Genomic DNA, 23,112 nt, shown 5'->3' on the forward strand with positions numbered 1-23,112 from the left:
AGATGATGATGCTGATTTGTGGTTTGCTGTTAAAATGACAGGAAAGTCCCCTCAGAGGCCTTCAAAAAGAGATATTTTTGGAGGATATTTATCAGCAGAAGGCCAGAAGTTGTTACATTTCCTCCCTGTGGATTTATCGCTGAGGTTTTCCACAGTAGGCTGGTTTAATTTCAGTTCAGGCTTCTTCTCACTACTCGATCCCTGCAAATCACAGCATCCCCGTGGAGCCAGAAATCCGCAGTCACACTCACAGAATCTCAGTATGGTGGAACGGCAGTGAGATAGATAAACTCAGGGTGAAGTGGATCTCTATCGCCATCTAGAGATATGTGTCCATGGAACTGATTATCCTGGTCGGAGATGCTTAAATTCACTGTTCATTGTCTTTAGACTGATAAGACCTATATAAATGCTCATGATTGATTTCCTCATTGTGTAATTTCAAATCGGTTAGTTTATGATATCATCTTTTGTGGGAAATCAATGTAATAAACCATAAATATAACATTTTATTATATTATTATATTTTTAGTGGAAGTCAAAGCGTTGGGCAAAGTTGTTCCCGCTTGTCTCCGGTGCGTTGTATGAATGGAATCAAACACACCCAGCGGCAGAGTCATGTGTTTGGTCATGAGGAAGTAAACAGGGAAGAAGAGAGCTCCACCGGAGGCAAGCCGTTTTCTACTGTCTTCAACTTTTCCATTTCCAACTATTTATATCCAAACATAAAAACGTAGAAATGTTAGTTTATCACGTTATGTTTGCATCTCTTTATTTGCATCAAGACTAATGAAAGTAGCTAGCAGGCTGTATGCTAACGTTAGCTTGGTGGTAATAGGACGAGCTAACAGTTACTGCATGACCATAACTACACTCAAATAATAACTTTATGAAAAGCTTGACGAATGTATTGAGTGTGTTTTGATGTGTAATCAGGAAACCTGGATGTTATGAAAGGGGTGCTAAATGTTACAAAAAAGATACAGAATGTTAGAACTAACGTAACGTAACTAAAGTAATATTAGGCATTACCGTTCAAATAATCGAAATAACGGCGAGAAGACATTCACTCCCTGACGAGACAATACATTTGCTAAAAGTAAAGTAGTAAATGTAATTGTGTTGTAATAATCTAGCACCTGAACCCCATGAGAAAGTTCTCCTTCTGCTTCTCTCAGAGTCCGAACTCAGGAACAGCCAGGGTTCAGGGAGTCATTCAGTTTCTTATTCAGAGACTCTTCAGCAGCGCAGATGAAGCTAGACTGTCTGAGGAAGAAAATAAAAATAAAAACAGCATCGAGAAGTACTGGATTAAACCACCTGTTATATTCAAATATCCTGCTTTTCTTTTTGTCAGCTGCAGTATCTGCTGGAAAATCACACTGTCAAGGTGTGGCTATTTGGAGCATCCTCCTCCTCATCTTCTTCCGGCCGCTATGGTGGACTTTCTGGCGGAGAACAACTTGTGCGGCCAGGCCATCCTCAGGATAGTTTCCAGAGGAAATGCCATCATCGCTGAGCTCCTGCGTCTCTCTGAATTCATCCCTGCAGTTTTCAGGCTCAAAGACAAAAGTGACCAGCAGAAATATGGAGACATTATCTGTGACTTCAGCTACTTCAAGGTATAAGTTAAATTAAACTTTTTTTTTGTTGCTTGGAACAGTTAGGCAAGGCATTAACTGCGCTCTAAAGCTTACTGTAGATTGAGTGGACCAAAAAAATAAAAAATAAAAAATAATTGTGTTTCATTTTTAGATTTGAGGAAACTAGGCACATGATGCATGCTTATTTTTTGAGTTAGGCAATGTGACAACATATATTTAATTGATGGCAGTAGGAGGCTCAGGTAATTTCATCTCATTTGAAGTAAGTGCATATTTTGGAGGAAAGAGAAGGCTTTAATGGGCTGCGTTAGGTTTTCCCAGATTGCAAAGTATGGCAAAAATATATAGTTCTTTGTATGATATATTACAATAATGTTCCCATTATGGGTAGCTTGGTGCATATTGTCATAAGGACATGAGTATTGTCTGTGCTTGTATTCTTTCATTCTTCTGTATGTATTCTTCTGCATTCTTTCATATTATTGCTCCCTCTCCAGGGCCCAGAGTATTATGAGGGGAAGTTGGAAGCCAAACCTGAGCTTCAAGACCTGGATGAAGAGTTTAGAGAGAACAACATTGAGATTCTATCAAGGTTCTATCTGGCTTTTGAGAGTGTCCACAAATATATAGTGGATCTTAACAGGTAAGGCAGAACTGGGTTATTCAGGCGTTTGGTTCAGTTCACTTTCAGTTCAATCAAAACTGTATTTGATGCACACTTCATCCTGCTTTTTAAATCATAAAACACGATAAAGTCTCTATGTTACAAGATGATATGATATTATCTGCCTCTTCTCTCCAGATATTTAGATGACCTACATGAGGGTGTTTATATTCAGCAGACTCTGGAGACTGTGCTTCTAAATGAGGATGGAAAACAACTTCTAGTGAGTAACACAGATGCAAATCAGTTTTAATTTTTTTAACATTAAAGGAATAAGCCATATATATATATATATGTTTCTGAAGAGTAAATATCAGAATTGATGAGCTAGTTCTCTTATTTACAGACTGATTTCTATTCCTAGGCCTTAAAATTACACATTAAAATTAACTCACTAACTGAAGAAAGACTCCAAAGCTTTAAAGTTCATTGTATTTTTTGTCTTTCCACCCAGTGCGAGGCTCTCTATCTTTACGGAGTCATGTTGCTGGTTATTGACCAAAAAATTGAAGGGGAGGTCAGAGAGAGGATGCTTGTTTCCTACTATAGATACAGGTGCACCTCTGACTCACACACCCACACACACACAAATGTATGACATCCTCTTGGTGACTCACAAGCTCGATGTGCTCAATTCTCTTGTTAGCCAATGAGCTCGCTCACAGCAAGGTTGAGTCACTTTACATGACTCATATATACATTTGTTTAAAACATTAGACAGAGTGACATTATACTTGGTTTACCAGATGTCTTATTAATCTTTTACTTTCTACTGCTATCTTTATCCATTTCAGTACTATCTTTATAGTATAAATATATATACAGTATATATATATATATCATAGTAATGTGATTTAATATAAGTGTTTGAAATGTCTTTAGTTTACGTCAAAACATTCGTTTATTTATAGATTTAAAAAACACTAACATTCACAACATCTGCTGCACACAGAGGAACACCAGAGGCACTGACAATAATCTTTATTTTTTTATTTTACAAATTATTCACCACCACTTGATTCAGTTATTTTCCATAATTTTGTGTCATATTATCACTTTTTGATTTGATTTACATCCAAAATGCGTGCCTTTAAAAAAAACGAAACAAAACAATATATTGTTTCACACTTTCTTTAGTGCCGCCCGTTCATCAGCTGACTCCAACCTTGATGACATCTGCAAGCTCCTCCGCAGCACCGGTTACTCCAGCCAGCCTGGAGCCAAACGACCAGCAAACTACCCAGAGAGCTACTTCCACAGGGTTCCCATTAGTTCCACTTTTATTAGCATGGTCATTGGGAGGCTGCGCTCTGATGACATCTACAACCAAGTGAGAGACATTTGGGCAAACATCATGTTAATAAACTGAAATGACAGATTTCAGACAGATTATGGATTGTATCAAATGTCTTGGGCTGCACCTAAAAGTCCAATTTTTCCTCCTGTCCATCAGGTGTCTGCGTACCCTCTACCAGAGCATCGTAGCACGGCACTGGCTAACCAGGCAGCCATGTTGTATGTCTGCCTTTACTTCAGCCCTTCCATACTGCACACCCAGCAGGCCAAGATGAGAGAGATAGTGGACAAGTACTTCCCTGACAACTGGGTAAGACATTTGTTATACAACAGTCAGCGTGCTTAATCTGCACTGATAGGTCGTGCCAGTAGATTAGAAAAAAATATAAACAACTTATGAAATAATATGATATTCACTGTGGTATTCTCAGTTTTTGCTTTGAACTGTTACACTGAACTGAACTGAGTGTGTTGCTTGTCTGCAGGTTATCAGTATCTACATGGGGATCACAGTGAACCTGGTGGAGGCCTGGGAACCATACAAAGCTGCCAAGACTGCTCTCAACTACACCCTGGACTCTGCTAACATCAAGGAACAGGTACTAAAACGAATGTAACAGCTTTAGTGGCACACAGTCTCCAGCTCTCTCAGTTTACAGTCCTTGAGTGTATTTGCCTGCACACACACTGTTGTGTGCAAGCACCTTTAGCTGTGTCTGCAGGATTAGGAAGTCGTCCAGTGTGGCTGTTCAGAATCTAAATTGAAACTCAAGGATATTAAACAAATCAGCAACTTTAGAAAGACATTTCTTAAATACTTTTCTTGAATAGGTAGTTAGTTAAAAAAAATGTCCGGGGACTTAATTCACCATATCTCCCAAATAACACCACCATCATCACTGTGTGTTTAGGCTACTAGATATGCAACTAGCATGGAGAGCCTGAGGCCTCAGGTGCAGCAGCTGCTTAAGGAAGGTTTCCTGAGGGAGGAGATCATCCTGGACAACATTCCTAAACTGCTCAACTGTCTGAGGGACTGTAACGTTGCTATCCGCTGGCTGATGCTGCACTCTGCAGAGTCGGGTGAGAATATTGGGGCTATTTTCTTTCCTGTAAGACCACAACGTAGCTCATTTGAGAATAAGTAATATCACTGTTGCAATGTCAAGGAGTAGTAAGAAATGAATGTTTTATTTTCTCTGAGGAGCCAGAATTAAAAGTTCACACAGTACATTGCCTCAGAGTTAAGGTTTAAGATGTATGACTTTACCTTTGGAAAGATGATATTAATGAAAATAGTTGATTTACAGTTTAATTATCTGTCCCATAGCCTATGACCCAAACAACAAGCGACTGCGTCAGATCAAAGACCAAGTGCTCAATGACTCCAAGTACAACCCGAAGATCCTGTTCCAGCTTCTGCTAGACACAGCTCAGTTTGAGTTCACACTCAAAGAGGTGAGATCATGTTAATGTCAGAGTGATTCCTTAGTTATCCAGCCAACTCTGTTTCCTGTTAAGTGTGTCCACTGTGTGGTCTATTAGAATTCAGTGAGACAGCATATGGCTCGCCAGCCTATCATTAGGAGAGGACACAAATTTAATGTTCTCATTACACGTCTCTTCCGACTAATCCTTCCTCATCGACTCCGCATCTGTGCTGTCCCTCTTCCAGATGTTCAAGCAGATGCTGTCAGAGAAGCAGATCAAATGGGAGAGCTACAAGAAGGAGGGATCAGAGAGAATGACTGAGCTGGCTGAAGTCTTCTCTGGCGTCAAACCGCTTACCAGGGTGGAGAAAAATGGTGAGACGATAGATAAGGTGACTGATGACACACACAGCAAAAAATGGTATAGAACAAAGGAGCCTCCATCACGCAGCGTTTCACGCTTTGATGTCATGGATTATTTCAGTGTTGGGACACAAATACTTGAATGAGTTTAAGCTTGAAGCTCTTCAGAGGAAAATGTTGAGGCAGGGAAACAACTGCATGCAAGAAACACATGCAGGGAGAGGCGGATTAAATTTACATCAGTCATACTTACTTCTGTCATTGTGACTCTAGCTTCAGTAGAGAGCCCCATTTTTCTTAACCACCACTTGTGAAACACATTGATAACATTCTTTCTCTGCTTGTACTACACACCTATAATACTCCTCACAGAGAACTTACAAGCCTGGTTCAGAGAAATCTCAAAGCAGATCGAGTCTTTGAACTATGAGGACTCTACAGCTGCTGGGAGGAAGACAGTTCAGCTCATACAGGCTCTTGTTGAGGTGAGCAAGATAATGATAGTTAACAGATTTAAAGGTCTTTTTTTAATTAGATAACATTTTAACAACATTATTTGAGTCATTTTATATTTTAGTTTTGAGTTACTTTAAGCACATAGCTAATAAGTAAATCCAAATACAGTGTATGCAAACTGTAGCAAAACAAAGAGACAAAATTATATGCTTTGAAATGCATATAAATAGAGGCATGTCAGAATACATAATAGAAATGTCTTGTTGGCTTAGTGGATTGCAATGTCCTCATTTTCTCCTGTCTATCCTGCCACAGTGTACTGTAAAATTAGAAACAGAAGAAATATAATGTTCATAAAACCTGACACTGAGTTTGTTTCATCCTGTCCATAGCAACAGACTCCTGGGCAAATGCCAGGTTATCCTCATCAGCCACAGACTGAAAGAGGATTTTTTTCCCCCTTCTTTTTAACATCAAGAATACAACACTGCTAAGAAAGCACCCAAGTATTTGTTGTTTATTTCTATGCAGTTATGAGGGACTACAAAATGTTTTTCTTTGTGTCTTCAGGTCCAGGAGTTCCACCAGTTGGAGTCTAACCTGCAGGTTTGTCAGTTCTTGGCTGACACCAGGAAGTTCTTGCACCAAATGATCCGCACCATTAATATCAAAGAAGAAGTCCTCATTACCATGCAGATAGTTGGTGACTTGTCCTACGCATGGCAGATAATTGACAGGTGCTTAATTGTTGATAAATATTAAAGCAATGCAAATATACTGGTAAAAATGATTAAAGCAACCATGAATAACCCAAATCTGAATCTTTGGGTACACAGTTGCTACATAGGCCAGTCATATTGATAACTGATTTTCTGGCATATTTTGTCTCCATATCTCCTCATCAGCATGTAGACAATAGCAGATGTGTCTTTCACATGGTCAGCCAAAGACAGTGAGACAGTCTGCTAAGCTAAGCTTTCATCTAATCCATCAAGAAGACCACAGTGCTGTAGCTGCTTTGGCTTTTAACTTTGTTGTGCTTTTGTTTTGTCTGTGTGGTTGACCTCACCAGTTTTTTTCTGGTTTATGTTTTATTCTGCAGCTTCACATCCATTATGCAGGAGAGCATCAGAGTCAATCCATCCATGGTCACAAAACTGAGAGCTACATTTCTGAAGGTCAGGACTGTTTGTGCCCAACAGATACAGACATAGTTAATATGTTTTCCCCATAACTTGTAACAGCCTTGTTATCTGTAATGCAAAAATAATTATTTGTGTGTGTGTGTATGTGACCAGTTGGCATCTGCACTGGATCTTCCATTGCTCCGCATCAACCAGGCCAACAGTGCTGACCTGCTGAGCGTTTCACAGTTCTACTCTGGGGAATTGGTGGCTTATGTCAGAAAGGTACATCATATTAACGCCATGTTTGCACCTGAGAAAAAGTAGCATGTTTCTAAAGGGTTTTTTAGCAGAGAGGAACATGGATGTTTTCTGTGGTACTCACAGATGAACATAGTTTCATAACTTTAAAAAATGACCTCTGAATTCTGCAAATTATTGCTCAGTAACTGTGCAGTAACAACTGCAGTCATGATTAATATTTTCCATCTGCTTGGAAAATGTACCCAAAAAGAGTTACTTAATGAATGTGTACTTTAAGATGCCATTACCCTCTGGTATCATTCACCACATGCTAAGTTACTTTCTCCTAGTTGATGCGTTCTGCATTTGCAGATGCTTTTGAATGCTATTTTGACATAAATTCACACTGGAGTATTTTTCATCTGGTTTCCAGGTGCTTCAGATCATTCCAGAGAGCATGTTCACCTCTCTGGCCAAGATCATCAAGCTTCAGATCCATGACATCATGGAAGTGCCCACACGGCTGGATAAGGACAAGCTAAAGGACTACTCCCAGCTCGGAGCTCGCTATGAGGTAAATTTGAAATAGTCACGCTACTCTGTGAGTGTCACTGAAGTGATGAAAAATAAATGCCAAAATGATTAGATTAGAGGCCTGCAGTTTCTCTGTTTTGATGTCAACTCATCTGCTTTATGTGATTCTGAGGAAATCATGCTGGCTGGCATTTCTGAACGTTTTTCAATCCCACACACAGCTTTTGATGTGAAATACAAATTAGAAAAGAAAGACTGATACAGCAGCAGAGACCTACTTGAATTGCATTAATTAGAATTTGTCAGGCTGATATTGAAAAGGCATATTTTGAAATGGAGTCAAATGCTTTGAAATTGAATGTGATTCTTACACTGTAGTTTCACTTTTATCCAAAATTTAAAATTTAAACAGAAAAACAAAACAGAATGACGTGATGATGATGAAGATATTCTCTCCTCAGCTTATCCTAATACTTTGACACTGGACTGATTTAATTTAAGGTTTGCAGGTTCAGTCATCTGTGTGCTGAAACTTTCTTCTGCTTCATGTGATTACAGGTGGCTAAACTCACTCATGACATCTCTATTTTCACTGAGGGCATCCTGATGATGAAGACAACTCTAGTTGGGATCATTAAGGTAGACGAGTTTGCACTTGTTTGCAAGTTTTCTACCTTTACCCTCAGCACGATGATAGAATATTGATACACAGTTGCCTTTGTTCCAACATTCAGGCAGGCACTGATGCTGACATCAGCCACAGTGCAGTTAAAAAATAAGTTACTGTAGTGAATTTTACTTTACTAACACTGTGATGCTTTAGGTGGATCCTAAGCAGCTCCTGGAGGATGGCATCAGGAAGGAGCTGGTGAAGAGGGTGGCTTATGCCTTGCACAAAGGTTTGATCTTCAACCCCAAGTCTAAGGTCAGACATCAGATCCACTGCGTACATGTTTATATTTTACAGTCCATTATCAATCTTGAGTGCAAGTTTGTGAAATATTTGGTAGGTGTGAAATCAAATCACTTAATTCTTAATAGAACTGGAGACATCTCTGTAGGTCAAAAACAAAAACAATTAACAATTTACTGTTAGACTTTTTGCTCAGAATTGCAAACTTGCAACATCTTTTTCCTGGCTCATTATAATGTATTTAAAAAGTTATGAACTGATGTGCATGTCCTTTTGCCCTGTGAGGATCAAGGATAACAACAATGAAAGATTAAAGGACAAAACTAAACAAAAATACAATATTCCCCTCTCTCAGCCCAGTGAGCTGATGCCAAAGTTGAAGGACATGGCGGCCACCATGGATGGTTTCTACAGGTCGTTTGAGTACATCCAAGACTACGTCAGCATTTATGGCCTTAAAATCTGGCAGGAGGAAGTGTCACGCATAATCAACTACAATGTGGAACAGGAATGCAACAGCTTCCTTAGGACCAAGGTCAGGCATTAAAACATTAGCATGCTGTTAGAGTTTATGATCATATCCCTGAATAGTGATCTGACATCACTTAATTTCTCTTTAAAGTAACTGCTGTGGCTGTTTATCTTTTACTCAGAAATAGGGATTGGTTAATTGATTGATTGGTCCTTTCCTTGCTCCAATCAGATCCAGGACTGGCAGAGTGTGTACCAGTCCACCCACATCCCTATCCCCAAGTTTCCCTCTGTGGATGAGTCTGCCACTTTCATTGGTCGTCTCTGCAGAGAGATCCTCCGAATCACTGATCCAAAGTATGTCCCCTCAAATATAACTGTGAAATTGTTGATACAGTTTTTCCTCTCAGAAACATCTAGCTTTAATTTGATGATGGAGATTTGATGAAGCTGTGGACATATCTGTCGAGTTTTGCTGTATTTATAAGCTGACAAACACACAGACAAACATTGGTCCTTTTTACAGGACAACGTGTTACATAGACCAGTTGAACACCTGGTACGACCTGAAGAGCCACCAGGAAGTGACCAACAACAGGCTATTCTCTGAAATCCAGAACACTCTGGGTACATTTGGCCTCAATGGACTGGACCGTCTGCTCTGCTTCATGATTGTCAAGGAGTTGCAGGTAATCAGCCCACAAAAAGAATGAACAAATTGCTGTTACTCAGTGTATTAGGGCCTGTATTGTATCTTTGTGGCTCATGTCTGCTGGAATATTTGCAGTAGCAACCTGTTTCTCCCATTAGAACTTCCTGACAATGCTTCAGAAGACCATCTTAAAGGACAAGGCAGTGGTGGATGTCTTTAAAGCAATGCTGGGTGCTGTCAACCCAATTCAGGGAATTGTGGGTAGGTATTCAGTTAGGAAATCCTACAGCCTGACTATCCTTTTACTTCATTAGGAAATCTGACTTGTTTTTTTCTGCAATAGCTAATGCCAGCAAAGTGTACGCCAGTGCAGTGACCAAAACACAGAAGATCTGGGGCGGATACTTGGAGGCAATCATGAAGGTACCAGTCCATGTTAATCTCTCATGTTAGTGAGCAGAAAATAATTATAAATAACAGTTCTAGTGACACTCGTCATTGTTTCCATTTTTTCAATAAGGACAAGCTGCCATAAATATAATGTTAAATGTTGGTGTTTTTTTTGTTTTTTTTAGGTTGGTCAGATGCAGATTCTCAGACAGCAGATTGCTAATGAGCTGAACTACTCCTGCAAGTTTGACTCCAAACACCTGGCTGCTGCCCTGGAAAACCTCAACAAGTCAGTCTAGTCTCGCTATCACTTTAATAATATCTCTGTAGCTGTGTTACAATATAATTATTGTTTTCAGTGTTGAGAGAAAAGTGTTGCCTTGTTTCAGTATCATGGAAAGCTACTCAAAAGTGCGCTAAAGTGCTGGTTATGTTTTTTAACCTTTAAACTCACTCAACAGTATATAAATGTTTAAATAATTACTGTTTCCTTCTAGTGCTTCATTAATGACTTTATGTTAATGCCCCTGCTGTTTGCTGTGAGAAGAAAATATGTGACTACCTAATTAGAATTTGTGCACAAGTGGTAGTTGATAAATGATTATTGCTCTATTTCTTTTTTTGTACCTCTGCTGAATGCCAACTGTGATTGTGACCATGCCAGATCTCTGCTGGCAGACATTGAAGCGCACTACCAGGATCCATCCTTGCCCTACCCTAAAGAGGACAACACTCTTCTGTATGAGATCACTGCCTATCTGGAGGCTGCTGGCATTCACAACCCACTCAACAAGGTGTGCAGGTTATGGCTGTTGTTTCCCACACAATGTGATAAGTGACTAATTCTAAATGTCTTTTTCATTTTAATCTTCAGGAAAACACTGCAAACTGTAACCATTTTACTTGTGTTTATCATCTGCATTCTCTCAGTCTGTTTTCTGTTTGGTTACTTTAAAGGATGTGCTAACCATTTTTTCTGTTTATTTCTCTCACAGATCTACATCACCACCAAGCGCCTACCTTACTTTCCTATCATCAACTTCCTATTTATTATTGCCCAGCTGCCCAAACTTCAGTACAGCAAAAACCAAGGTAAGTTTTAACTATGACTATAACTGCATGTGCACTAGATTGTTAATATAATAGCAATATGCTCTGTGGTAGATTTTATTCCATCGATATGCAAGAATAACAGGTATGTATAAGACAGCATCCACATGTACATTACTACATGACTGATGTCTTGTGTCTTCCCAGGAATGACCTGCAGGAAAGCCGCAGACCCAATCGACTGGCCTCCCCTAGTACTCGGTCTGCTCACTCTCCTCAAGCAGTTCCACTCCAGATACACACAACAGTTCTTGGCTCTCATTGGTCAGTTCATCCGCTCAATCATGGAGCAGTGCACAAGGTAACAAAATGGACCTGATCACTTTAGAATAATTGCTAAAATTACAAATTTAAACGCTTCCTCTTTTGTATTGTTAAGTAAAAATACAGGTTAATTTTTGTAATTCCTTGCTTGATCTGAATACTATAATGAATTTTATCCCATCATAGTTTTATGAACTCACATTTGAGTTTCCATTTTACTCTATTATAGTCAGAAGATACCTGACATGCCCTCTGATGTGGTGGGAGCTCTGATGTTTCTGGAAGACTACGTGAAGTACACAAAACTGTCACGCAAGGTAAGGCAACTTTCACCTTAGTAATGCTGCTAGTAAAGCTGTAAATATGTTTTATTAATGTTAATGTTAGCCTGAGCTTTGATTTATAATGATTCCTTCTTAATATGTTTAACAACTGTATTGGGTGAAATACGTTTTATCTTTATTTATTTATTTTTTTACTTTATGAACTGAGGGATAGTAACATGTATTTCACTTTATTTTCTCTGTGTTCCTAGGTGGCTGAAGCCCATGTGCCCAGTTTCATTTTTGATGAGTTCAGAACAGTACTGTGAAGATCTGGATGAAGCACCTCATGAATAAAATTATGCTGCCATAGGCTTGTTTCACATCAGACATTTTGACTTGTTATAGTAGGGTAAGCACCAGTGTTACTAATGACATGAACAATGGCTTTGTTCCAGTGAGCCACAATAGTGTGACAGTGAGCCAGCATACACAGTTCCAGGATGGTGAAACTGGAGCAGCTACATCAAAGTCAGCCATTTTACATGTTTTTATTTATACATGCAACATGCCAAAGTGTCTTCTGTGGAAAAAAGCCTATTGAATAGTTTACTTACATTTCATTGTTTAGACCATAAATGTTATAATGCACTAATTAGAGACTGTATATAGATAGAAAATTAAAATTGCCTATAAACTAACTTGCCAACTTTGTGTATTATCACTTTGTGCCATTTCCTAATGAAATTCATTAATAAATACGATTGTTCAAAATAGTTCGTTATCATTCTTTCCCGCTGATAATTGAATCTTTTGGTCAAGGCATTTACTTTGAAAAAACCAACCCGGAAGTCAGAAATTAGCAACTGTTTTGTAGTAGCCTTTTCGCGGGTGATTTGCGTGTTTTCCTTCACGAATTGTACCTTTATCCTGTTATCTTCCTAACAGCAATACTAAAACACATCGACACAGGTTAAGACACTGCTACTTGACATTAATACAGCAACTTGTCTGTTTGCTTTTTGAGCTAACCAGAGCAGAAGCCGGTGATATTAGCATGCAAGGCTAACTTAACGTTAGCTTAACTTTAGGTGATATTTGTAGTGTCTGTGGTCTCGAAGGATTAAAGCTAGTCATCGAAATGTCTCTAAGTGCCGTTCACGGAACACTGTCAAGCCTGAAGTCATGTCAGACAGACATCGGGACAGGAATGGACATAGTGACTGATGTGGCTATGGATCTGGCGGAAGCTCATGGTAACTAAACTTTGAGTTTCACAGTCTGTTTCTCTCTCATGCGTCTCTGTATCTCCATAATTAAATGTTAACGAGGGTACTATTGATTTCATAAGTGTATTACAGTTGGTAGAATGTAACAAATTAATGATCCAATAATTTAATGACATAAAATTTTAAGGGGTCATTCTGCATAATATGTATTTGTACCTTTGTTACATCAACCACACCTGTTACTAATACGTCTCTACTTGTACTCTATACAGAGTTTGAATACAAGACTTTTACGGTTTTACAGTGTGATATTTGTATCATTACTTGGGTAATGAATCTAAACCCTGTGTGCGCTCTTATGTTACAGACGGAGAGGTCAACCCTGGCATCAAAGAGATGGAGGCCATGATTTTGGAGTGTGCTCAGCTGGACAGGGAGATTAACTACTTTGTTGATGTTGTGCAACAAGTCACAGCTGAGGTGAGAGCAATCTGGCATAGTCTAATCACATAAATGGAAATCATGTTTACCTCTATACTAAATGAACAGCTCAGGCCAAAGATGCATTATAGGGAGAAGGACTTACATTAATGAAAAGTACATTAAAATGATTGATTCTTTGGTCATTTAGCACTCTGCAAGTCTCAGTGTCAAAGTGTATGTTTTAAAGACCAGGGAAAACACTGAAGTTGACGGTCACAGAAACAGCATCACATACTCCAATTTCTGTAGGTTGCTACACAGCAGCCAGAGGCAATGTTCAGCCTGTCTGCCAAAGTGAAGGAACAGTTCACAGAGAGAATAGCCGGACTCTCTGATGCCGATCTTCACCATCACCAGAAAGTTGTGGCCTTCAAGGACAGCATCAAGAACTCTCTCAACCAAGGTGAGGCCTGAAGAGAGAAGAATAGAAAAAATACTCTAAATTTTGCACTGCTAGACTGTGGTTGGGGGATTTATAATAGACTTTGATAATAGCTGTGCTTGCAAGAGAACTCAGCCAAGGATAGAAAGGAATCTTGGGATATGTCCCTTTTCCAGGATAATTAGCTTAATTTTAAACACACAACTCCCTTTGTTTACTGTTGAATAATTATGTTTGCCTGTCACCCTGTAGCTGTTATTTTCTGCTTTTTAACTGTTGTCCTCATTACACCCCTTATTAAAAAGGTGGCCTCACACAAACAGTACCATGCTTTTTAGGTTCTCTGCAGACACTTTAAATGAAATTGCTGCTTTGCCCATCTAATTTTCCCAGACTGACTCATTCACCCAGTGGAAAATGTGAGAAAATGTAGTTTAAGGTGCGAACTTAGAGAACTTGGGCGGTGAGATCATTTCACGCTCAGTGAATATATTCTGAGAAGGATTAACTTTACAGATCAGTGTTGTACACTTAATGAATGTCATTCTTATTGAGATTGAGAGATTGCTCTGAAAGGCTTAAATCAAAATCTGAAAAGCCTAGTTGTGGCTGTGTCATTGCATTGTGGCCTGGATGAATTTCAGGAGGCTGCATGTGGAGTTTTCTTTAATATCCTGGGCCCAGGATGACCTTTGAGTTATTTGTTAGGTGTAGCTGCACTGGGACAACAACAGTAGATCTTCTGAACTTTATAAATGTGCTTAAAAAAGGGGAGATTGCTTTATGTTGGGGTGGATGTGATAGATGTGCGTCTGTGAGTGGGTGAGATTTTTGTGTGTATATGCAGGTAACTGCATCTGTTGGTGTAATGACTTAAGGCTATGTGTGCTGCTATGAATTCATGTGACTGTGTGTCTTATTATTTAAGAGTTTTTGAATGGTGGTATCCAGGAATAACTCTGAATCTGTTACTACCTAAGTGGCAGATGCTGGTGTATTACATAGAAACATTTTCATCCATGCTCACGTCCTTGCCTGCTGGATTTTCTCCTGCCATCTTGTCAAAGATCCAGGTCATCATTTATGACTCAGATTGTGCAAATGGAAACAAATTGCATGTATGTCGTGTTTTCAGCCAACCAAGAGACAGCAGAGAACATGGAGGAGCTCGATGAGGACATCGCTGTCACACAGAGCCAAGTCAACTTCACCTGCCCACTCACACAGGTACGCTACTCCAGCCTGCTGATATGTTATTTAACTTTTTTTTTCTCTCCCAAATTCACACTCTCACTGATTCCTGTTTAACCCTTTTCTTCTTTTATAACACTTTTCTTACATTATATCTGTACCTAGTCACTTTTGTCCATCTGATATATGGACAAAAAGAGAAAATATAGAGAACCATCTCAGTTTGTGTTTTTTGATCTTTGTTTCATAATACAGTGCAACTCTGTATGTATCTGTATTCAAGGTGGAAATGGTGAACCCAGTGAAGAATAAGAAATGTAACCACTACTATGATGAAGCAGCCATACTGGGCCTGATCAAAACAAGACACAGCCAGAAAAAGAAATGCCGGTAAGACACTCTCCCTCGGAGGACTGTTAGAAAGTTGAGTCAGTTTTTGCAGCAGTAAACAACTCGGCAGGCTGGTGCAGGACCAGCAGCCTGCCTTAATTCACGTTTTCTTTATTATACTGCTTTGATGTTGGAGTCAAATTAAATGTGGCTAGTCCTAGAGGAATGCTGATGAAATCCCAGTGCTGGTCTATGCTGTTGTCAACGAAACCTGCCTATTGTCTTGAGTCCTGACTGTGGTCACTGTGCATACTTTACATGCAAAATTATAACAGCAACACCCAGGAGGGCTTTTCTTGATAAAGTGTTGACGGCAGGTACAGCAGCATTTCATCAGTCGTCTCCATATTGTAGCAGCCCTGACGTTCCCATCATCATTCAGGTTGTCATGGGTATCATACAGCTCTCGTCAAAGTATTGTTTGAAGAGGTTTCTACAATATGTTATTCACATATTAGAATAAGGACACAGAAAAAAAGAAACCTAAGTGTCAGTATAAGAACTAATAAGGCAAAGGTAACCAGGCATTTGACCACACAAATATGTATTGTGCAACAATAAATACTAATGCAACAAAAGCTAATACAATGTTAATATATAAAGCTTCTTATGTGAGTGTTACACCTGTCTTTCTCTGTCTTCTAGCTGTCCTGTGGTGGGCTGTGGGAACATTGATGTGAAAGAGTCAGACCTTGTTCCTGACCAGATGCTGAGGAGAAAGATCCAGAGCCAAAAGAGAAACAGCAACCGAACGTAGTGCTGTACATTTTTATTGGTAGGATCTTTTACCATAAAACCCATCCCGTGCTAATTATTTGTATATTAAAAAAAGAGTTTATAAGTGATTCTTTTGCCTATGTTGGCTGGACAAAATACCATGGCTGGTATTTGTGAAAAATACCAGCCATGGTATTTTGTCTAATTTTTGTCCTCAGGAATACCATATCCAGCTATTCAATAAAATGTAAATGTTAGGGGGGGATGACTTTTGTATTTTAGCTGGAGCATTTTGTATTCCAGTCTTGAATGTAAATAAAAGCTTCAAACTTTGCTTATATTAATACTTGAGCCTGTAATTTCAGATGAGGTAATGATAACATTTGAGATATTCTCTGTGACTACTCTCGATGCAGTAATTTGACAGAACCACAAGAGAGCAGTCTCTGCACAAGGACACAGGATTAATAAAGTCAGCAGAGCCAGAGCAGAGGGAATGAACTTTTCATCTCTGGATTATAAATTCTCATCTCCAGGTATGCTAGAGGATTATTACAAGGGTTATGACCACCACTGGTAATTAGAAATCCAGGATGTGCTCATTTTAGTCTTCCGTTTAGTAAGCATATATGTATATACAGTAAGCATGCAATCCATGAACCAAGATAAGGGAATATTTGAAATGTTTCAGTCTTTATAACCTTTACAAGACTGTTTCTTCTAATGGCAGATAACTGAAGTAGGATTCAGGTGATAATAACTGGTTCCTCAAAAATGTAGGTTTGTGAATTAGCCATAAACAAACCATTCTTTAACATTTTTTAACATTCATTCTTGCCTGCTCTCACTCCCTGTGAAGGGTCTTTGTTCCAAAGAGAAACAAACAAAGGCTGTGTTTAGATGAAACTAGGTGAAGCTAATCTTTTAATAACCTTGCATCAGGCATTTTAAAAAACCTCTAATTGCTCTTTCCCTCCAAAGAATGCGTCACGCAGCACTAAGAGCATTTCACCAATGACGATAGTAGCTGGCAACAAACGATCGAGCTAATGTTGATTCATTCATTTCTCCACTCTGCCTCATTTTGAATTACCATTCTGTGATTCTAATCTTGTTTACCACACGTGAAGTCACAGGTAATTTTTACAACAACAGTTCAATTTGTGGAAAGTGCACACAAACAATCATCAGCATTTCATTCACCATATCACAGGCAAAGCCATTAAGCTGTTTCTTTGGACGGATGCAGAGCTGTAAATATCCTTAGAAATTCAATCACAGTATCGCATGGACCATGCAATGCTGAGAGCCAATCAATTCCCCATAGTTTTCTGTCTTCTGGTTTTGTTTGATCTGGAATTCACATTCATCTGTTCAAAAGCTCCAAGAAGTAGGTGTAATGGCTGCCTGAGACACTGTAAGCCTCCATATCTGGCTTGTCCAAGGAGGATTTCAGCTCTTGCTGGAAGTGAACATAGTCTCACTCTCTGGCACTGGAGTCCTGGCCAGGGCAGTGCCAGAGCTGGATGGAGAGGAAGGAGATCCAGGTGTAATGCTTTTTCCTCACTGCTTTTTGTGGCTAAACCCAAACCAAACAGTTTGACACTCCCGTCAAAAAAGGAGTCTAGCCCCCTTGCACTGCCTCTGAAGTTGACACACTTCTACAGAGTTGTCAAGGAAACTATGTTTTCTCTGTGGTTGCCAACATCACGTTCCCCTCTGATGCGAATATAACCATTTCCTTTAAGGAGGAAAGTACTGTGAATAGAGGCCAACTTCTCACCATCTATGTTCTGTACATCCACCTGTGCAATCATCCTGATTTGGGATTCTGTTCTCATACTGAGAATTAAGGATTAAGCCTTTTTCACAGGAGACATTTTGACTTGTCACAGTAGGAAAAGTACAGGTGTAAATACTAAACTGAGTGATGACTGAGTTCCACGTAGCTGCTTCAGTTCCAGGACCCTGATGTTGTACATGCTTGCTCACTGTCACACTGTCCTGGCTGGCTAACACTTATCCCTGTTATTACTTACTCCTGTGCTTTTCCTACTATGACGACTGAAGATGTTTGCTGTGAAAAAGGTCTACTAAAAGTTTCATTTAGCTGGAGTGCATTTCGGAAATACTATCACTGTTTTGATATCCCAGCTGACATTACTGACATCTCTATAGCCAAAGTGGCCTAGAGTAAAAATGTCAAAATCCAGAGCAAAGTTGATATTTTTCTCAATGGGAAAACACAGTAATTCTGAAAAATCAGTTTGTATTGGGGTGTATAAAGTTCTGTCTTATTATTTACAATCTCAAATTGAGGACTTCTGAAAAAAATGTATGCCTTCAATTTTCAAATATATTATGGAATGTCAACCATAGTTGACAGGATTTGCATATTTGTGCGTCTTTATGATTCTAATCCTTAAATTACATAATGCTGTGAGTTGCTGTTAAACAACAATGTAAACTGAAGAGATTTCACTTTAATTAATCCGATTTCACTTTAAAACCTTTATGCAAGATGTGTCCACTGTTCTCTGTTCATGAAAATGTTTATGTTTTCATTATTTCCTTATCAACTTTTTTATGGGCTCTCACATCTTTTATAGAATTGCATTAAAACTGCTTTTGTTAATGAAAATATACGTATATATAATCAAGGTGTACAGTATGTTTGAATTATTTTTGACTTTGGGATTCTTCTCTCCCTTTGAAAAATCACTGTATTGCTCACAAATTGACTTAAGAGTGTATGTATGTTAAATCAAAGTTTTATTTCCTTTAAAATTAAATAATGTACTCCTATAACATTACACATCTTGGTATTATAGGCTACAATGGAAAGAAATGCTTAATATATATTTATTTTATAAGCCCATAGTATTGTGAACGTGTAAAGTGTATTAAATGATACTGACTGTGGGGGGGGGAACTGCAACAGACACATCTCACCCTATCGGTGGATTCTCTCTCTGCTTGTTAAACAAAATTGGTGAGTAAATATGTAAATGAGGCAGAAAGGCGCACTGTCACTTTAAATGGCAACACCTCCCAGCAGTCACTAGATCCTGGACGAGTTTCGTTGCAACAAACACTGTGGTTCATACTACAGACAGACAGTCTGTAGCAACAGCGGGGCAAATCACATAGCAGCCCACCACACAGGAAGGAGTGCAGCTGCCAGCACAGTCTAAAATCCTGTTGATTTATTTATTTTATTTTTTTTTTTACCGATGTGAGCACAGGAGAGTGAAAAGCTGCTGTGAAGAGCTGAACTGCAGGTGAGTGTCTCCTGCTGCTGTCCGCTGAGTTTACTGAGGATTAACCTACTGAAAATGAACCGGAATAAATATAGTGTACACTGGAGATAGACTGACGTGACAGGAGAAGAGTGGATGATATCGTGCATTACTTAGGGTGTATAAAAAGTAAATAGCAGTAGTTATGATGGCTCACAGTTTTTGGGCGAAGTGTGAGCCAACAGGTGTGTCAGGTCACACCTGTTGGGAATGTAAACTAGGCATAATACTTTGAGTCGCCGCAAGGCTTCAGTCGTGTTCTGAAGTCCCTGTTTAAGCTACTGTCTTGCTTGTTTTTGTGCATGTAGGCGCAGTTGGTGTTCATCTGGAACATATACAGCTGGACATGGATTATTGGTGCCCGTCTTCACCGCTTTGGATTTAGTTAAGACACAGCACAGCCCTGCGCCTCCTTCCGTGAGAACCAAGCCAAGAGCAGGTGGATCCTGTTTCTGTGTTCAGCTTTATCCCCCTTTATCCACCTGTCACCTTTATGGGGAACCAGGTGGAGAAACTTACGCATTTGAATTACGCAGAAGTGCCAACGTCGGACCCAAATGGGTTCGACCCGGACGACGACGGACCGCGGATCGGGGTCTCTTACATTTTCTCTAACGACGACGACGACGACGACCAGGACGATAATTTGGACCACTTTTCACCTGGCAGCCGCACTGTAAACCATGAAAAGCCATTCGACCCGCAGGACGAGCTGGAGTGCGCGATTTACTACCGAGAGGAGTGTGTGTATGAGAGAGACACCAGAGCCGAGACACACTCTGCGGAAAGTCTCCTGAACAAGTGCAGACCGGGAGACCTGCTGGAGTTTGTAGCCACTGGACAGTATCCACACTGGGCTGTGTATGTCGGCGACTTCCAGGTGGTTCATTTACACCGGGCTGAGATAAAGAACAGCTTTCTCACCGATGTGAGCCAGGGCAAAAAAGGAAGGATAGTGAACGGCCTCTACAGGTACCGTGCACTGCCGCCGGAGGTGATTGTGCGCAACGCTCTGGACCGTGTGGGGTCGAGAGACCAAGAGCTGCACTGGAGAAACTCGGAGTGTTTTGCCGCCTGGTGCCGCTTTGGCAAAAGAGAGTTCAAAATCGGAGGGGAGATAAGGATTGGAAAGCAGCCATACAGGTTAAAATTACTCTTTTCAGAGAAGAAGAATCACGTCCTGGAGTTTCAGAGTCTGGAGGACGTGATCATGGAAAAGAGAAGGAACGATCAGATAGGCAAGGATGCTGTGATGCAAGAGCTGGCCAACCACCTGAACGCAACACATGAAATCAAAGAGGAGCATTTTGTCAACTGATACTGGAATTTTAGTTTCACTCGAAAATCCACAGCTTCGTGCTCACAAACAGGGCATGTATGTTGGTGACGGAACACTCATGCCTCCGATTAGCCAACTAAGAGCTTTGCCCATGAGCCTGTGTGCCATTGTGCAAACAAGTGCCCATCTTCAGAGGGATTTAAACTTCATCGTAAATATCACATTTTTCTCCAAATGGGGAGGCTAAGTTCTGGGATGACACTTGATCCATTCTCAAGTGCATTAGCGAAGCATATCACAAGGGCCAAAACAAATTTTCCACAAGTCGATTTGCATTGAAAACAAGTGAAAATAAACTTGCCCCTTTAGCAGATTTCTCTTCTCTTTCTGAGAAAAAATGAAATTTTTACACACTCAATCCAAGATTAAGTGACTTGTAAGGATGGATACATTTGCATCAGAGCTGCACCTGCAGTCTAATCATTTGGGGGATGAAGTCGGAATTAAATTGCCCATAATTATCTTTCTAATCCAATGAGTCTTTGCACAGAGGAGCAAAATCTCTCCAATGTACTTCTACCTGATGAGAGTGCTGAAAGCGCTCGCTCCTGTACAACTCAGGTGTTGGAGACCAATACAGAGTGGAAGAGACACAACTACAGCTTTTGTTATTGTGTGTTAAGCTTGAAGGTTTCCGTCTTTGCTTTATATCTGATCATGACACAGCTTTACCCACTCTTTCACTCTTTTGTGGAACACGGTTCATAGCTATTACTGTGCACTTTTATTGATTCATTCCTTTCAACAGTTTATTTTTTGGAAAAAAGATGTTTGTATGAAAGAATATGGTAATAAATCTATATTTGAAGAGTAAAGGTTTTTTTTTTTTCTTTTTAGTGAAGGTTTGTGACTGACCTTTAAATGTTTAATAGGAATGTTTGTACAATGCCGATCAATAATTTCAAACCATGAATCACAGGAAAAGTAGTTGAGGTTACTCTATATTCTATCCAAAGCCTGCATCCTAATCGCTGGCACTGTTTTGCACTGTGCACATGACTTGAAAGCAGCTACACCCCTACCATCACAATCCCAGTTCATACCCTGGAGGGGCCACGGCTGTACCTGTTCAACGAGTCAGATTCCTGCTTTTTGTTTGTTGTGGTGTGGTGAAGAGTGCTGGCTACCCTACAGTTAAAGCTGCTAATGCTGCCAGTTTTGATCTAAATATTTGCCTCAGAGTGGCAGCTCCCTGAAACTACTTTAACATCAGCTTTGTTAGCTTGTGTCAAGTTGTGTTCCAACCATGCTGGACATTTCGCTTTGTTTACACCTCTGCCGAAAGAAGATAAGTCATTTTTGAAAGTTTAGCTCCAGGCTAAAAATGTTCTTCACCCATATTTGGCTTTCCTTCCTTCCTCTTGAATTACAGCATTCATTACATTTTGGGCAAAGGGGCAGTTTTTTGTGTTCAACCACAAATAGGCTCAGTTTGTTTCTCAGACACATTGCCATTCATTTTCTGTAAAAATATAGTAGAAGAAAGGAATATGTAGATACATTTGTGATAGATTTTGATAAGATCCTAATTGAGATGCTGTTAAATTTAATGAGATAGAATATTACAACAGGAAAAATTTAGATACTAATGATATTTTAAATGTCTAAGTAATATCAAATGATAGATGCCTGCAAACCATTTTACAGTATGTTCACATACAGAGGCTGCAACGGAAATTACAACAGGCTCTGTGGTTGTTTTGAACTGCTAAATGTCTTGTTTTTTTCCTCTCTCTGTTTCAGAGGAAGCTGATGACTCTTTCATAGCCAGTCAGTAGATGAGTTGCTTTGTTTGTCTTCCTCTAGCTATATTTGCATGGAGATAATGCTGTAGTCATTTTGCTGCAGGTAAGGTCCCACTGGACCCAAAGTAGGATCATCATCAGCACTGGTACCAAATAGGAAAGCTGCTGGACACATTAGCATTTCTTCAATCCTCTGTGGTCTACCACAGTGATGAAATATGAATTGTGTCTCTGTGTGTGTATTGGATGCATATTTATGATAATCAGTCACATTTCTTTAGCACCAACAGAATCCAAGAAGCACTGGGTGAAGCACACAATATTAAAGCAGCTGCCAGTAGAGTTGTGTAACTGTGAATATTAAAATTTTTCATCATGTGTGACAAAACTGAAATGGAATTATACTTACATTATATAAGCCGTTACATTCAACTAGATTTTCTCCCCTTAAACGTGGAGGTTTCTGTGGTAACCTATACTGTGTGCTATAAAAAAACTGATAACATCATATAAAACACTTAGTCAAGAGAAAGCCATCCAGCTGTCAGCTAAATTAATAT

At 39.6% G+C, this 23,112-nt stretch overlaps 3 protein-coding genes across 4 annotated transcripts; all 3 read left to right on the forward strand.

Moving 5' to 3' along the window:
- Positions 1–586: 586 nt before the first annotated feature.
- Positions 587–12,553, forward strand: washc5 (WASH complex subunit 5). 2 transcript variants are annotated; one of them, XM_051076035.1, is made up of 29 exons: positions 587–669; positions 1,358–1,622; positions 2,102–2,247; positions 2,407–2,491; positions 2,723–2,823; positions 3,406–3,598; positions 3,722–3,874; positions 4,050–4,163; positions 4,476–4,647; positions 4,895–5,022; positions 5,240–5,369; positions 5,730–5,842; positions 6,384–6,550; positions 6,916–6,991; positions 7,112–7,222; positions 7,614–7,754; positions 8,273–8,353; positions 8,538–8,639; positions 8,983–9,162; positions 9,331–9,455; positions 9,625–9,787; positions 9,909–10,011; positions 10,094–10,173; positions 10,326–10,429; positions 10,805–10,934; positions 11,136–11,232; positions 11,398–11,551; positions 11,744–11,831; positions 12,050–12,553. In XM_051076035.1, exons 2-29 carry the CDS (start codon positions 1,437–1,439, stop codon positions 12,104–12,106), a joined length of 3,480 nt encoding a protein of 1,159 aa, XP_050931992.1. In that variant the 5' UTR covers positions 587–669; positions 1,358–1,436; the 3' UTR covers positions 12,107–12,553. The 2 variants fall into 2 exon arrangements, with proteins under 2 accessions (XP_050931992.1, XP_018540257.1); XM_018684741.1 differs by having other exon boundaries at positions 669–741.
- Positions 12,554–12,635: 82 nt separating this feature from the next.
- On the forward strand, positions 12,636–16,502 carry nsmce2 (NSE2 (MMS21) homolog, SMC5-SMC6 complex SUMO ligase). Its single transcript, XM_018684775.2, has 6 exons — positions 12,636–13,033; positions 13,374–13,486; positions 13,739–13,892; positions 15,007–15,098; positions 15,346–15,452; positions 16,098–16,502. Exons 1-6 carry the CDS (start codon positions 12,919–12,921, stop codon positions 16,207–16,209), a joined length of 693 nt encoding a protein of 230 aa, XP_018540291.1. The 5' UTR covers positions 12,636–12,918; the 3' UTR covers positions 16,210–16,502.
- Positions 16,503–19,244: 2,742 nt separating this feature from the next.
- On the forward strand, positions 19,245–21,622 carry lratd2b (LRAT domain containing 2b). Its single transcript, XM_018684760.2, has 2 exons — positions 19,245–19,450; positions 19,777–21,622. Exon 2 carries the CDS (start codon positions 19,962–19,964, stop codon positions 20,784–20,786), a length of 825 nt encoding a protein of 274 aa, XP_018540276.1. The 5' UTR covers positions 19,245–19,450; positions 19,777–19,961; the 3' UTR covers positions 20,787–21,622.
- The last annotated feature ends 1,490 nt before the right edge of the window (positions 21,623–23,112 follow it).

Source organism: Lates calcarifer, linkage group LG15, assembly GCF_001640805.2.
Source record: "Lates calcarifer isolate ASB-BC8 linkage group LG15, TLL_Latcal_v3, whole genome shotgun sequence".
NCBI classification, from domain to species: Eukaryota; Metazoa; Chordata; class Actinopteri; family Centropomidae; genus Lates; species Lates calcarifer.